The 15,578-nt window shown below is 42.9% G+C and overlaps 1 protein-coding gene across 3 annotated transcripts in view; it reads left to right on the forward strand.

Moving 5' to 3' along the window:
- The window catches only part of map3k5 (mitogen-activated protein kinase kinase kinase 5), a 50,586-nt gene that overhangs the window by 31,008 nt on the left and 4,000 nt on the right, over positions 1-15,578 (forward strand). For all 3 annotated transcript variants that reach the window (XM_061811592.1, XM_061811591.1, XM_061811590.1), the window contains 13 exons: positions 142-194; positions 898-993; positions 3,250-3,331; positions 4,519-4,652; positions 6,514-6,641; positions 7,152-7,288; positions 8,602-8,707; positions 11,098-11,255; positions 12,365-12,542; positions 13,135-13,152; positions 13,306-13,483; positions 13,769-13,937; positions 14,034-14,219. In XM_061811592.1, the coding sequence (XP_061667576.1) occupies positions 142-194; positions 898-993; positions 3,250-3,331; positions 4,519-4,652; positions 6,514-6,641; positions 7,152-7,288; positions 8,602-8,707; positions 11,098-11,255; positions 12,365-12,542; positions 13,135-13,152; positions 13,306-13,483; positions 13,769-13,937; positions 14,034-14,219 (1,623 nt within the window). The remainder of the gene's footprint in view (positions 1-141; positions 195-897; positions 994-3,249; positions 3,332-4,518; positions 4,653-6,513; positions 6,642-7,151; positions 7,289-8,601; positions 8,708-11,097; positions 11,256-12,364; positions 12,543-13,134; positions 13,153-13,305; positions 13,484-13,768; positions 13,938-14,033; positions 14,220-15,578) is intronic.

Raw genomic sequence — 15,578 nt, forward strand, 5'->3', positions numbered from 1 at the left:
GTTGATCGACCCGCTTTTGGATAACTAATCTAATGGTGCTCTGGGCAAATTGTATTCCACGCAGGACGCTGTGATTTACTTACTGTGTGAAGCTGTACGGATGGTTTAATCACTGCACCCTTATATGGTATTCCCCTGCAGAATAAGGGGATCCACGAGTGGAACTTCAGCGCCACGTCTGTGCGCGGCGTCAGGTCAGTTGTACAATTGTTTCATTATACAGTACTGTGTATAAAAGGGAACTTATTTACTTCCTGTATGTAGAGTTTGATTTTGCAAGTGTACCTCATTTTATAGCCCATGATTACAACACATGCATAATACATTTTTGTTGACGCCACACAGCCGCCATACTGAATTTGTTTTTAATGCACAGGCGAAAGATGTGCCCATTATTGCCGCTTCGCCCGGCCACGTGTCCCAATCATACGCTGGTCCGCTTTGGTCACTTAGTAAAATGTGCTTCTCTGCGATTCTCTGAGGAATTCCATGTCAGCACAGAGAAATGGAGGGCTCACATGTTGCTAGGGAACGACTCCTCCGAGCCCACTCGGATTGCACACAGCCAGTCAGACACAATAGCAAGCTATCCATCCACATGTACTGTACGTTCACTCTGTTGTCTGCCTCTGCAGACCACTTTCAAGCCAACAAATAGAAGTTTGCATTCAGTTGGTGAATTGATATTTGTTTTATTATGATAGTACAGTGCATCCTTTTGCTTGCATATCAGAGAGCGTCTTTCTGCAGTTAGGTACTTGAGGTGGGCGGGATATGCAATTGCATAGGCAAACTGGCTCTCTTGTCAAAGCAGAGATTTAATGGTGGATGCCATTCATTCACTGCGTGAGTCATCTTTGCTGTGATGGCAATATGATAAATTTCCCCCCCCCCCAGCATCTCCAAGTTTGACGAGCGCAGTGCTTTCTTATACGTCCTTCACAATGCGGAGGACTTCCAGATCTATTTCTGCACGGAGATGCACTGTAAAAGGTTGGTGAACTCAATTTACTTAAATATACCTACACACACACTTAACAGAACTCCATTTTTCCCTTTGAAATTCATTTCAATGATATCAATCCATTCCAGCCCACCAGATACTGGTAAAAACAAACAAACAAATAAATAATAAAATAATTTAAAAAAAGAGTGTCCATAAAGAAACGGATATAAAAAGTGTCATTACTGTACATACTGTAGTTTTCTTGTCAGATATGTGCCTTTAAGGGGCGTTGAGGGCCGTGACCTACCAAGCTGCAGCCGATTAGTAAGAGTCTGTGAATAAGTTGTGTCCGATATGTAAAACGTGTGTCGGATATCTTTGTGCTGATTTTTGAATGTGAGGTATTAAAAAGTGTTGACAGTCAAAAGATGAAGCAACAGATCCTTTCATATCTCATTTCATATGTGCTTTGATGCAATAACAAACTGTTAAATACACCCACTCCCACTAAAACATGACCTATTTTTCAAATGATTGGGGACATTTACTGTATGCAGGGGGGCTACCAAATGCATCAGAATTATTTAGCGTCATTCGGCAAATAGATTGTGCTTGTTAACATTTTATCAGTATCATTAACAGAAGACAGGAGAGCACACAATTGTAATCAAGTAATTTGCATCAGTCATAAACAAAGCCATACAATGAACAATTTAATGTAAATGACGGACCACTAACAATAAAATTCAAAACAGTACAACAAAGCAACATAAGCTCCACGAGTGGTTCCTTGAATGTAAAAGAGTACTACATGAAAATCTATATTGAAAGATATTTTAAACACTTTTTAAAGTATTCCTAGGCTCCTGTTCCCTCTCATTACTGCAAAACTGTACTGTAAAAACCCCTAAAAAAATTATTGCTTAAAAATCACTCGCCATTTATGACACCTCCCTTGATTAAAAATCTCCAAGTCTCTATTGTCGACTATTTCTGTTCTGAGGAGGTTTTGTCTCTCGCGTAATGACGACCCACACTTGAGGCACTCTCATGTCAGCTCAGCCCTCAGGTGCTACATTTCACACGTCGTCGTCCATGCCAGCGCACCTTGCTTCATTTTTCTCCCGTTTGTGATCCTCACACGCCGAGCACCCAGCGTTCAGGGTGCCGTGATGTGGCATGTGACCATCAGTGAGTCACGGCCGCTGTTGTCATGGCGCTCTTCTTTGCATAACAGAGCGTAAAGGAGGGATTGTGCGATGGCGTGGTGAACAGGAAGGTGCAAAGTGCGAGTAAACCGTTCACGCTGCTGCGTGTACGTGTGCAAGTGTCATGAGCTTGCGCATGCACACGTGCGCCACTGACATGCGCACGCTGCGCGACGGCGTGACAACGTGCTCAACCCCAGGTTGTGTTAAAGGTCATCATCTATTGGCTGTGTGTGTGGGAGGTGTGCTTTCGAACATACAGTCGCACCAGATGGATAAAAGCACCAGCCAATATCGTTTACAATAATGGCCCTTTGATCCTATGCTGGAATGCATATGTTTTATACTCTGTGTGTGGCTTGCACACCTGCTTCACATGTAAGGGTTCTGTGTTTGAATCTCAGCTCCAAGTTTTTTGGTGTGGATGTTGCACGTTTTCCCGCTGCTTTCAAAGGGTTTGTCCCGCATTCCAAAGCATATATGGTCGGTTTATTGGGGACTCTAAATTGCCCATTGCACATAATGTGAGTGTGAATGCTGGTTGATCGAAAGCACAGGTGTCAAACTCATGGCCTGGGGGCCAGATCTGGCCCGCCACATGATTTTATGTGGCCCATGAAGGCAGATCATGTGTGTCAACCTTCGTGATTCTTTTGGAAAGCTGTACCAAAATTTTCATATGTCATAAATGATAACATTGAAATATTACAATCATGTTTGTGTTGAAAAACCCATTCCCCATGATTTCTGAATACAAATCTAGTTCATAAATTTTGTGTGCAAATATGATGAGGCAATTTAAGATTTTTATGGTTTCACACTCATGACAGCCCTCTGAGGGAAACCGTAACTACAATGTGACCCATTACAAATATTAGTTGGGCACCCCTGATCTAAATTATATGTGCCCTTGGATTGGCTGGTGACTTGGGCCCCGCCTCACAGACATAGCAAGCTGGGATAGGCTGCAATACTGCCCGACCCTTGTGAGAATAAGTAGTTGATTAAAACAGAAAAGAGGAGTGACACACACAGCTTAAGATGTGTTTTAATAGTGATTTTAGAATTTGGACTAAGCAGCCATTTCTTTGTCAGGTTCTGCGATCTGGTCAACAGCATCACGGAGGAGGCATGGAGGGGTCCAGACGAGGGAGACTGTGACACTGACTCCTTGGAGGTGGGCCGCTCATACGTCACTCACCATTGGAGCATTATTGGCAAATTTCCCATAGCAAATATAATCAATACCTCAATCAAATCAAATCTCGTTTGCGGTTGAGCTGGAGACTTTTTCGGCTGATTTTGGAGCAGCGGTGGACTACACCCTGAACAGGTTGTCAGCCAATCGCAGTCCATATATTGACAAACAACAATTTATAATCATATTCAAACCCATTTACAGTCTTCAATTAACTGGACATGCATGTTTTTGAAATCTTGAAAGAAGTCTCCATACACAGAGAAGACATTATGTATAGATTTATACTAAATATGTGACATTATAATTTGTTTTGATTGTTTAACGTCTTACCATATTGAATTCTCTTGGATCCATGAGAAATGATCTTGATTAACCCAAAGAACGCACAATTGTTGGAGCTCATCTTCAAAACTATGTTAATAATACAATGTCTAGCAATAAGAAGGATATACTTTTGTCAGGAACCTCCGGTGCAGGGCTGGACCCAAATGCAGGACTTCAAGACGAGGACATGATGTTAGGCGAAGTTTTATTCAGGCTGAAGTGGCACAGAAACTCGGTGACGAGGATTACTCAACACTGCACTATTTTCAGTGGTGGAGATTCCTACTGTCAGTGAATGTAACTCACAAACTCTTGGCACAACGAACTGGCGGAAGCCAGTGACCAAAACCCCAACTTAAATACACCATCTAATTACAGTCCCAATGTGAAACAGTGAGCGGTGACAGGTGTCACCAGCCAGGACAGTGGCCACACCCCTCTTGGCCGTGGTCCAGCGTGGCTCATGACAACTTTACAGAACTCTTTTGACTGTCATGGTGGCCTCCTTCAGTAAGCAGAAGCATGGAGTGTACCTTTAATGTCCAAATTGTTGTACCGTGCATTTACAAACTTTGGTGCACACAAAAAGGATCCCACAAAGTTTATGTCAAGACATGATGTCAGAACGCGGATCTGTTTTGTACATGTTTGACAAGTCAAAACTATTATCTTACTTCTTAATTGTTGTCGGTTGTTTGTCTTGGCTGCCAATTTGTGTTTACTGCCATGACAAAATGACAATAATCAGATCCAACAGTCGCGAGAGTCGGTAAGCAAAAGCAACCAAAAATGTGCAAATCTTACTCATTTAATCCGGTGCATGAATTTATCTTCTCCAGTATGACTATGAGTATGATGAGCACGGTGAGAGGGTCGTTCTGGGAAAGGGAACCTTTGGAGTGGTGTACGCGGGACGAGACCTCAGCAACCAAGTCCGACTGGCCATCAAGGAGATACCGGAGAGAGACAGCAGGTGAGAGATGGAACCTTTGTATTGTTTTTTTTTTTTTAATAACTTTTCATTTAGTAGCAATGTGGCCTGTGTCACTAAGTCATTCATTATATACTGTACTGTTTTTTCAAGTGAATCCACCAAAGATTAACACAATCCTCTCTGTGACTTGAATGACTTCCAAGTTGTTTTTCAGTCTCAAAACTATTTTTCCAAGGGAAGTGATATAACGTAAATGTATTTGTTTCAGACTCGAGCTGTCACCACCTATTAACTGTGCAGACAACGTTTTAAGTCACATTTAAACATTCCGAACCGCTCTACAAATCGGGGAGGGCTCTCTGTCTTTTTCCGCCGTGGACGAGTCTCGTCTTGTCCAGCTCCGTTACTGCACGTATGGTCATTTGCAAGTTTTCCCCCGTGAAGTGAAAGTGAGAAGCGCAGATCAAAAAAAATGTGTCGACGCTTTGTGGCTTGGATTGAGCTTACGTGACAGGCTGCTTTGGGCAAAGAAGTCTAGCAGGCAGACTCCCAGACTCAGTGATGACACTGGCACACTGATCCGCTCACCATATGTTTTGGCAGCACATAGCGCTGAGAATTTGGGTGAATAAGGACAAGTAGTCTGCACTAAATTCCGTGTTCACTCCCTCGACAAAAACGCACACGCTGTTGGCCATATGTGTAAAAGTGGTGGCGATAACCATTTTTAAAACGGAGTTTTGCATTTTAAATTGCTCTGATGTTTATCACAATGGAAACTTTGGGAGAGGAGCACAAGTAAAATAAAGAAGCCTGAAGTGATGGAATTAGCTAAGTGTTAGTGGAAGCGGAAAACAAATACAGTAAAGCCTCGGTTCTTGAACGTCCCCGTTTTCGAACAAATCTGTTTTCGGTAGTGACTGTTGTTTTTCTTCTTATCGAGGACTACCGCATTAACCCCCAATCATGGCTCCAAAGAAGGCAAGTTGCTTGTTTACAGTTATTCTGCACTTTTGTTAACAAAAAAAGTTTATAAGGCTGGGGGCCGAGTTGCTACAAATACGGCAATGCACTCCCAGCCTAGCATACTTTACTACTAAAGCATACATTTTAAGCAAAAAATAAATATATTTCTTAAATTATTTTATCATCTAAAGTACTTAGCTATACATTTATTTCTACTATGCAGTTTATTATCAGGAAAAGTAAAAAAAAAAATGCTCTAAAAAGACGGGCTTTTTTTTTTTTAGGCTTGGAACGCATTATTTCTCTTTCCATTCATTGTAATGGGAAACATTGATTCGATTTTCGAACAAATCAGTTCTTGAACCATGTTCTGGAATGGATTGTGGTTGAGAACTAAGGCATCACTGTATCACGACAGATTTACATCTGTTAGATTATTCAGAAACTCCAAAATTATCCATCCTTCCCTCCATTCATTTTCTTAGCCACTTATTCTCACAAGGGTCGCGGGGAGCGTTGGAACCTATCCCAGCTGTCAACGGGCAGGAGGCGGGGTACACCCTGAACTGGTTGCCAGCTAATCGCAGGGCACATAGCGACAAACACCCGCAGTCACAATCACACCTAGGGGCAATTTAGAGTGTCCAATTAGTGTTGCATGTTTTTGGCATGTGGGAGGAAACCGGAGTGCCCGGAAAAAAAACCCCACACAGGCACAAGTGAGAACATGCGAACTCCATTCAGGTGGAGCCTGGCTTGAACCCACGACCTCAGAACTGTGAGGCCAACGCTTTCCGGCTGATTCACCGTGGCACCTTATACCCATTTATATCGTTCTTATTTTGGATATCTTCACATGGAAATGGTCATAATATTATGACTGGTATCAGTTATCTATATTTAGTTTGTATTGTCGCATCCATTTCTTTCCCAGGTACTCTCAGCCCCTCCATGAGGAGATTGCCCTCCACAAGCACCTCAAGCACAAGAACATCGTCCAGTATCTCGGCTCCATCAGCGAGAACGGCTTCATCAAGATATTTATGGAACAGGTGCCTGGAGGTAAGCAGGCTGTTGGCACTGTGTTTGCACAATTACTATGTATTATAATATTTATAATAATAATAGCATCGTTAGTAGAAGAATTGTGCAATGATCCAAAAAGACTGTGTAAACATGCTTTACAATCAGCGCTGGACAATGTGTCATTTTTTCTTCACAAAAATCTAATTTTTGGTTCAATTGGGATTTTTTTTTCACCCCTTTGACTATAATGCAATGAGCAAACTTACACAAGAACTGCATGCAATTCTGAACACTCATTGGGGCAGCAACTGTAATGCTAACACAGCCCGAAAAGTGTCCCCCCTTCTGAGGCGGCCATGTTTTTGATAGAGATGCTACTACTGTTTATTATAAGACAGTGTAACAGCAACATGATGTCAAAGCTGTCGTTGTCCAGGTAAAATTATTAATTTGTATCTGTACTTTTTCCTAATGACTAATCAGAACCATGAAGCGAACCTCAGGTCAAGGTCAATGGACTCTTTCTGCTTGTGCCTCCTTCCCTAGGCAGTCTGTCTGCATTGCTCAGATCCAAGTGGGGGCCTCTGAAAAACAACGAACCCACTATAGGCTTCTACACACGGCAGATCCTGGAGGGCCTCAAATACTTGCACGACAACCAGATCGCACATCGTGATATCAAGGTATTGAGATGATTTGTTCTGTTCTAAGACATTCATTAGGATGTAATGGGTTTTTTTTTATACACACTTAATTCTCTAAATAAGAGACAAAGAGTGCTCACTTAAAACTGTTTATTCGTCATGCTTAGATGAATTTTACTCAAGAACTCACAAATAAAAATCAGTTCCGTAATTTCCGGCCTACAGACCCAGTGTGCCCACATTGAAACCCACATTGAAACACGAGATATTTACAAAGAAAGACTGTACACAAAAAGAAATTTCTACGTTTTAATATCTTAGCTCAGTTTAACATAGCAACAACACGGTGGCACGAACAGGGCTGGTGGGAGAAAAAAAAAATGCCCCGGCAGCTACACAGTAGCAACACGGTATCACAGCACTAACAGGGCTGGTTTAAAAAAAAAAAAAAAACCTAAATCACTGAGACGTGGCAGTAACACAGCAGCAACACGCTAGTGTGACGCCAACGCTAATGCTAGCGTGGTGCTAACGCTAGCGCGGCGCAAACAGAGCCGGTTAAATAAAAAACATACCGGTAAAAATCACTGCAACACGGCACATATATTCCACCAGTCTCACGCTTACTTTTTCCGCTCAAGTGCCCCCTTGCGGCCGTTAGAAAAAATGCACAAATTATTCTCATCACCGCATAAGTCGCAGGGTTGAAAGCGTGTGAAAAAAGTTGCGTCTTGTTGGGCATAAATTACGGTATATTGTACATTGTATTTTTAAATACTAAAATGTCCAACAATATACATTAGTCAAACAAAGGTCTGCTAGCAAAAAACTGCTACTTTAACACACAAAGCTGTAACACTAACAAACAGCATAAAACAGCATAAAACAATGCTTACATGCATAGATTTACTCTGTTGTATTGGAACAGGAAATATTCAATCACAAAGTTTTGCTGTACTATAACAAAGAGGCCGCTTCTTCGCGCTACTCATTTTGTTGCGGTATAGATAGAAATCTATAAATTCTGACTAACCGCAAGTCTTGAAAGATGGACTGCGTTAATAGAAACAAGAAGGGTTTTACTGTAAATTTGGATGCATTTGTTCTCATAACTTAAATCGATGCCAACCAACTGCAGTCATGAGAGTCAGCGACGTCTTCCTAATGTAGTCACAACAACAAATTTATCTTCTGCCAGATTTAATGACATGGGCGTATGCAAACCTGTTATGTAACCTCGTGTATGTCTCCGGTACAGCTTTCAGTTGGACTCAACGACGCCATCAATCTGTGTTCATTAGCTAGACTTTTGGTGTTGGTCTTCTCACTGAGTGTATATTTTCCATCTCCAGGGCGATAATGTGCTAATCAACACCTACAGCGGCGTGCTAAAGATATCCGATTTTGGCACATCGAAGCGCTTGGCTGGGATTAACCCCTGCACTGAGACGTTCACAGGTACACACTGACTCAATGTGCCCTCTCTGTGACCCAAATTTAAGACATTGAGCATTAAATGTGCTCAATTATGCAAAACAGTTGTATGTAAAAGGTGTCGATACTGCTGAATGGATAAAGCATCCACATCCACAATAAATCTTAATGGTTTCTCCCTTGGACACAATGTTTCATAAAAAGTCTTTTTTTTTTTTTTTCATTCCTGGCAGTCGGGAATGATTTTTAATTCATATTTCACATTATTACCGAGGCACCAAATCCAATAGAACATTCCAAAGAGTAGTAAAATAATGTTACCCTTACAAGTATGGAAATAGAGTGACCAATGCCTGATGTGGCGGAGAAATATGTTAGAATAGTACAGGGCATGTATGAGGGCAGCAGAAAAGCGGTGAGGTGTGAATTTAAGGTGGAGGTGGGACTGCATCAGGGATCCGCGCAGAGCCCCTTCTTGTTTGCGGTAGTAATGGATAGGCTGACAAATGAGGTTAGACTGGAATCCCCTTGGACTATGATGTTCACAGATGAGATTGTGATCTGCAGTGAAAGCAGGGAGCAGGCGGGGGAACAATTAGAAAGATGGAGGCAGACACTGGAAAGGAGAGGAATGAACATTAGCCGAAGTAAAACAGAATATATGTTCATGAATGTGAGGGGTGAAGGAGACCAGGAAAAGGTTGATTGATGTTGTTAGGGAGGACATGAGGACAGTGGGTGTTAGAGAGGAAGATGCACGAGATAGGTTTAGATGGAATAAGATGACACGTTGTGGCGAACCCTCAGGGGACAAGCCGAAAGCAAAAAAAAAGAAGAAGAACAAGAAATAGAGTGAGCAAAGCTGTGATCCATGTTCCACTCCCGTTCTGTAGTCGTGAGTTTGCGTCACAAAATGTGTATTCATTCATTCATTTTCCAAACTGCTTATCCTCACTCGGGTCGCGGGCGTGCTGGTACCTATCCCAGGTGACTCTGGGCAAGAGGCAAGGTACACCCTGAACTGATCCTTACCCATCTTCAAATAGAAAGAACATAAAAAGTAAATGTAGCGTAGCTGCTGTTGTTAACATAATTAAGTTTAATTAGAGTCTTCAATGACCTTTCATGCATGTTTTTGAATGATGTATGAAGCCGTAGTACTTTTAGTAAACACACGATAAGCGCTGAGACAAATGCAAACTCGCTGTACTGCTGTATCATGATAATCTTGTATGATAGTATACTCTGGTTTCTCTCCACATCCCAAAACATGCATTCATTGGAGACTCTAAATTGCCCATAGGCGCGATTGTGAGTGCAACTGTTTGTCTCTATATGCCCTGCGATTGGCTGGGAACCAGTTCAGGGTGTACCCTGCCTCTCGCAACCCTTGTGAGGATAAGCGGCTAAGAAAATGGATGGATGGATGGATCAATGGATGGCTGAAAGCTTTTCATCAGCGATCTAACTGACTTATGTTGATGTGTGTCATGTTACCAAATCGTTGCTTGTTGTTGCTCTCAGTGACTACTGAAAGACGAACGGCTCAATGATGCACAGCAATACTGAGCAATATGGTTTCCCCCATACCGGTCCACTTGTTTTTGGTTCTCAAGAGCACTAATCAAGGCCGTGACATCACTGAGGCTCAGGATGGGTTAGCATGCGGCCTGTGGTCAGATGAGACCGGTTTGCACCCCTGCAATATAGGCCACTTGCAAGCAGACTTTTTGTCACCTCGGATTAGAGCGCCTGACAACCAAGTCAAGCAGAAGGGGATTTACCCTGAAGCGAGGCGGTGCTTGTTCAGGAAACAGGGCTGTTCCTTTTTCGACGCGAGGGCCGCTTTAAAAGTGTCCCTGTTTTTAGCGGCGTGCACGCTACTCAGCGCAGTGAATAGCCAGCCAGCTATTAATAGCACAAAGTGGTTCGTTCATTGAGCGTGTTATTTCTGGAAGGAACTGTTCTTGCTGAAAGCCCCTTTCAAGCTCATTATAACATAATTGTTTACAAGAACATGCATTAAACCTTTACGATGTCATTCAGGGAACCTAAACAAGTCACTCAACAGTGTCATATGTTATTTTCTATGTGCACATGTTTTCCAATTTTCTTTTTTTTTTTTTTACAACTTTTTGACTATTGACTTTTTAATCCTTTTGTAAGGGAACGTGTGTCTCAAATTTCCTGTAGAGAGACAAGAATAAGATCAAAGAAAAACAAATATGAATGGGTGGATGGGTACCATCGGAACCCCACATCACCTCCCTTTTGTTGGGTTTTTAAGTGAATAACTGATTTAAATAAGAAGATAGATTAAATGTTATGTACTCTTAGAGACACTTCCTGAAGGTTTCAACCTTCACTACGCTATTTTAATGGGCACTTTATTATGTTGTTATTGTACTTTTTAGGTACACTGCAGTACATGGCTCCTGAGATTATAGACAAAGGTCCTCGAGGCTATGGCAAGCCAGCAGACATCTGGTCTCTGGGCTGTACCATTATAGAAATGGCTACCGGGAAACCTCCCTTCTATGAACTAGGGGAACCACAGGCTGCTATGTTTAAGGTAAAAATTACTTGCAGTGCGTTACTCACAATATTTTCGTCGAAGTGGACCGCTTTGTACGTGTAGAGAGGATGGATGCTTCTATGACCTAACACAATGTTCAGCATGATTTTGCATTCTGATTTCTGAATTTGCACCCTTAAACGGATTCCTTTTCTAACTTGTTCCTACTCAAGTTATTCGCGTAATGAATGAAAGTTAAGAATAAGCCATTTCCGACAACTATGGTCAAAACAAAACCCCCAAAAAATTATCATTAGTCATTCTGAGAAGCAAATTTGTCACATTGTCGCAATTCTTTTCGATGATTCATCTACTATTAAGTTAATATGCCCATCTCTTTATCGTCATCACTTAATTTTTCTGTTATAATGTATCTCACGCTCCTACGGAAATAATTTTCCATGTCATGAGATCACTTCTTTTTTTGCCTTTGTGGAAAGAAATAACGTGAATGAGCTCATTCCTCTCTGTAACGTGATCACGCCAAGTACAAACCTTAAACATTATCTCAGTATGAACTATTGTTGAAACACAAACAAACACGACATGTCAAGTGTTTTCCACTCCCTGCTTGCGTGCGTCCTTCCTTGAAGTCACTGACGTGAGCGTGCCGCTTGGCACTTGTACGAATTCTTGTGCCAGTGTCGACGGCGCAAACAGCACGGTGCAGTTCTTTAAGAGTCGTCTGGAAAGCATTAGTGCACACCCATATGAGACTGAATCATGGAATATTCCATACTAGGTTGAGTCGTTAAAGCCCCGTCAAATCAGCTCGTCTCGTGAATTAAACCAGAGGTGAATTTCATTGTCTTCCAAAAGAGGAAAATTCCATGCGCAATGGGAATATGTTCGCATTTTACTGAAGGGTAGAGTCACAAAACTGTAAATCAAAGGTGAGGTTTTTAAATTTTATTTCCTCTCATCCCTTTGGAATGTCTCACTGCTCGTCGCAGGTCAACATTCCTTAACAGCAACGGCGAGAAATTTTAGCACATGTGTTGCCAAGAGCGTTTTCTGCTTGAACTGAGCCACATTTCACTCTACGTTCAAGGTTGTTGGGCAAAAACGGCTGACGCCCTCTGCCTGTTGCGTTTGCTTGTCTGTAGGTTGGCATGTTTAAGATCCACCCCGAGATCCCAGAGTCCATGTCACCAGAGGCCAAGGCCTTTATTGTGCGTTGCTTCGAGCCCGACCCGGACCGCCGGGCCACCGCGTTCGACCTGCTCACCGATGAGTTCCTCACCGTCACCAGCCGCAAGAAGAGGGGTAAAAGTAGTTTCACAGGTAATTACACGTCAGCATCATTTTCCAGCTCTTATATTAATTGGAGGGCGGCACGGTGGCACAGCTGTAAAGCGTCGGCCTCACAATTCTGAGGTCCAGGGTTCAATCCCGGCCCCGCCTGTGTGGCGTTTGCATGTTTTCCCCGTACCTGCTTGGGTTTTCTCCGGGACCTCCGGTTTCCTCCCACATTCCAAAAACATGCAACATTCATTGGACACTCTAAATTTCCCCTAGGTGTGATTGTGAGTGCGGCTGTTTGTCTCGATGTGCTCTGCGATTGGCTGACAACCAGTCCAGTAGTCCGCCTTTCACCCAAAGCTAGCTGGTATAAGCTCCAGTTCTTCCGCGCCCCTTGTGAGGATAAGCGGCAAAGAAATTGATGCATGGATGGATGGATATTAATTGGAGCCACCAGTAATCCCCACAACAAGTGTCCTTATTTATCAATCACATGATCCTTGCGATTAGTAGAAGAAAAGAGCCTGTGCCTTTGTGCGCTCATGGAAATGTTTTTATTCCACCCTGTCACTGTAATCGAGTACCACTTTGCTCTGGTCAGCACTGACACCTCTTTTGTGCATTTCTTCTGCAGCTCTGTCACCAGGCACAGGTGAGTTCTCCTCCTACCTCCCGATGCCGTCGGACACGGTTCACCGCTTCACTTTTTGGAGTTGTAGTACACTTGGTTCACGCAGATGAATCGCGTTTGCTGTACGTGGCTTTTAATGCTTCAATTTGCTCTCGGTTTCCTTTCGGCCTTCAGAGTACCTGCGCAGCATTTCCCTGCCAGTGCCTGTGGTGGTCGAGGACACCAGCAGCAGCAGCGAGTACGGCTCCGTCTCCCCTGACAACGACCTCCACGCCAACCCCTTCATCTTCAAGCCCAGCGTCAAGTGCTACAGCGAGCGCGACGTCAAGGGGCCCCGGTCACTCTTCCTCAGGTGCGATGAGTCGTGCCGCATTGTTGTTGCTGGCTTTTATTTCAATTACCGAGAGGTGCTGAAATAAAACATTGTGGAGTCCATTCAAGCACAGAAATGTGTTACGATATGGAAGTTGAGCATGTTAAATAACCTGCACATCATCACAGCATGACAATGTGCCAAATTCGACTGTAGTTTGATTTACAGTATTTTATTTTTTAGACCAAGCATCATTCATTTGTGGTGATGGTTGCAAAACAAATTCCTAATCTGGATGGAATAAATGTTTTGGGGGTCTTTCAGCATCCCAGTTGAGAACTTTGACGACCACAGCGCCCCTCCATCTCCTGAAGAGAAGGATTCGGGTTTCTTCATGCTGAAGAAAGACAGCGAGAGGCGAGCCACCTTGCACCACATCCTGACCGAAGACCTGGACAAGGTGGTGGCCAACCTGACGGAGGCCCTTACGCAGGTAGGTTGAGGAAGTAGTCCAGTACTTGTAGGTGTACAGGTAAAATGATACTTGAGTACTAAATCTCCTGCTCCCTATGTGTCATTGAATCCGCAGGGATCGGAGGAAATGAAGATGAAACCTCAGCACATCCGCACGCTGGTGGTCAGCCTGGCCGACTTTGTCCGCGTGGCTGACAGGAAAATCATCGCCCGCACGCTGTCGCAACTGAAACTGGAGCTGGACTTCGACAGCACGGCCATCAGCCAGCTGCAGGTCGTTCTCTTCGGCTTCCAGGATGCTGTAAGTAGTGCAGACCCAATGAGAGGGAGTCTCCTATTCTTATTGGACAGTCCTTATCTCATTGTCAGATGCTCAGCTCTCAATTTTAATTTTTCAATAATTTTACACGGGCGGGCAGGCTACCATGTTGCAGCCTGGAAGTCACCCCAAATATAATGATTTTAAAACTGGGAAGAGAGCCAATAAAAAGGGTCAGCTTTCCAATAATGGCACATCTTGTCAAAAGAAAGGTCAGTCCGGTTTGCCTCCTTTAAATGTAGTACAGCCAATTAAAAGGAACAAATGGTATTCATATACTGCACAGGTGTCAAACCCAAGGTCCGGGGGCCGCATACGGCCCGCCACATGATTTTATGTGGTCTGCGAAGACAAATCATGCGTGTATACTTCCATGGTTCTTGTTAAAATCTGTACAAAATTGTCATATCATAAATGATAACACTGAGATGTTGCAAAAATTTTTGTGTAGCCAAACATTAAAAAAAAAACCCAATCCATTACCCTTGACTTCTGATTCCGAAACGAGTTCATAAATTTCATGTGTAAATATGATGAGGCCATTAAAGATTTTTATGCGTTAAGTCATAATGGCCCCCTGAGGGAAACCGTAACTACAATGTGGCCCACAACAAAAATGAGTTTGACACACCTGGTATACTGTATTGATGTCCAAACTATGGCCTGAGGGGTGATTTGAAAATGGGGTTGTCAAAAAATGGAGTCTTGTGACAGCCATGCAAAGACGGACAATTTTTTTTAAAACAAAAGTGGTAACCTATTTTAGGAGTCAGTGATGGTGTAGTGGTACACACGGCTGACCTTCGTGCGGGTAGCGTGGAGTCGATTCCCACTCGGTGACGGTGTTGATATCCGTCCTGCAACTGACTGGCAACCCCTTCAGGGTGTAGTCCGACTTTCGCCGAAGCTAGCTGGGATAGGCTCCAGCTCTCCCGTGACCCTTGTGAGGATGAGTGGCTTGGATAGTGGATGGATGGATGGATGAATAGTAACCTATTTTATATTTTTCATGCCTCAGATGAAGATATTTCAATTTCAAGAAAAAATAATTGTTGAGGTATTCATTTCTTAGGACACTTTCTGCCCCATGGCAAAGTCCTGCTTGTAAAACATATAACATAACATTATGACCCTAAAGAAGTAAAAACTTCTTAAAATATTATCGTCTTAATACAGGGGCGGATCTTGATTGGGAATATTATCAGTTTATTACAGGCCACCCGAAAATCCCAATCTCCTAAATTGACTTTATCACCTTGACAGAAAAATGTGATGTAGTAGTTTTTCTGAAATAAATACACAATGCACTGTAATGTTAAAAAGTGTATAAACGTTATACAA

The sequence above is a fragment of the Syngnathoides biaculeatus genome, chromosome 23 (assembly GCF_019802595.1).
Source record: "Syngnathoides biaculeatus isolate LvHL_M chromosome 23, ASM1980259v1, whole genome shotgun sequence".
Taxonomy (NCBI): Eukaryota; Metazoa; Chordata; class Actinopteri; order Syngnathiformes; family Syngnathidae; genus Syngnathoides; species Syngnathoides biaculeatus.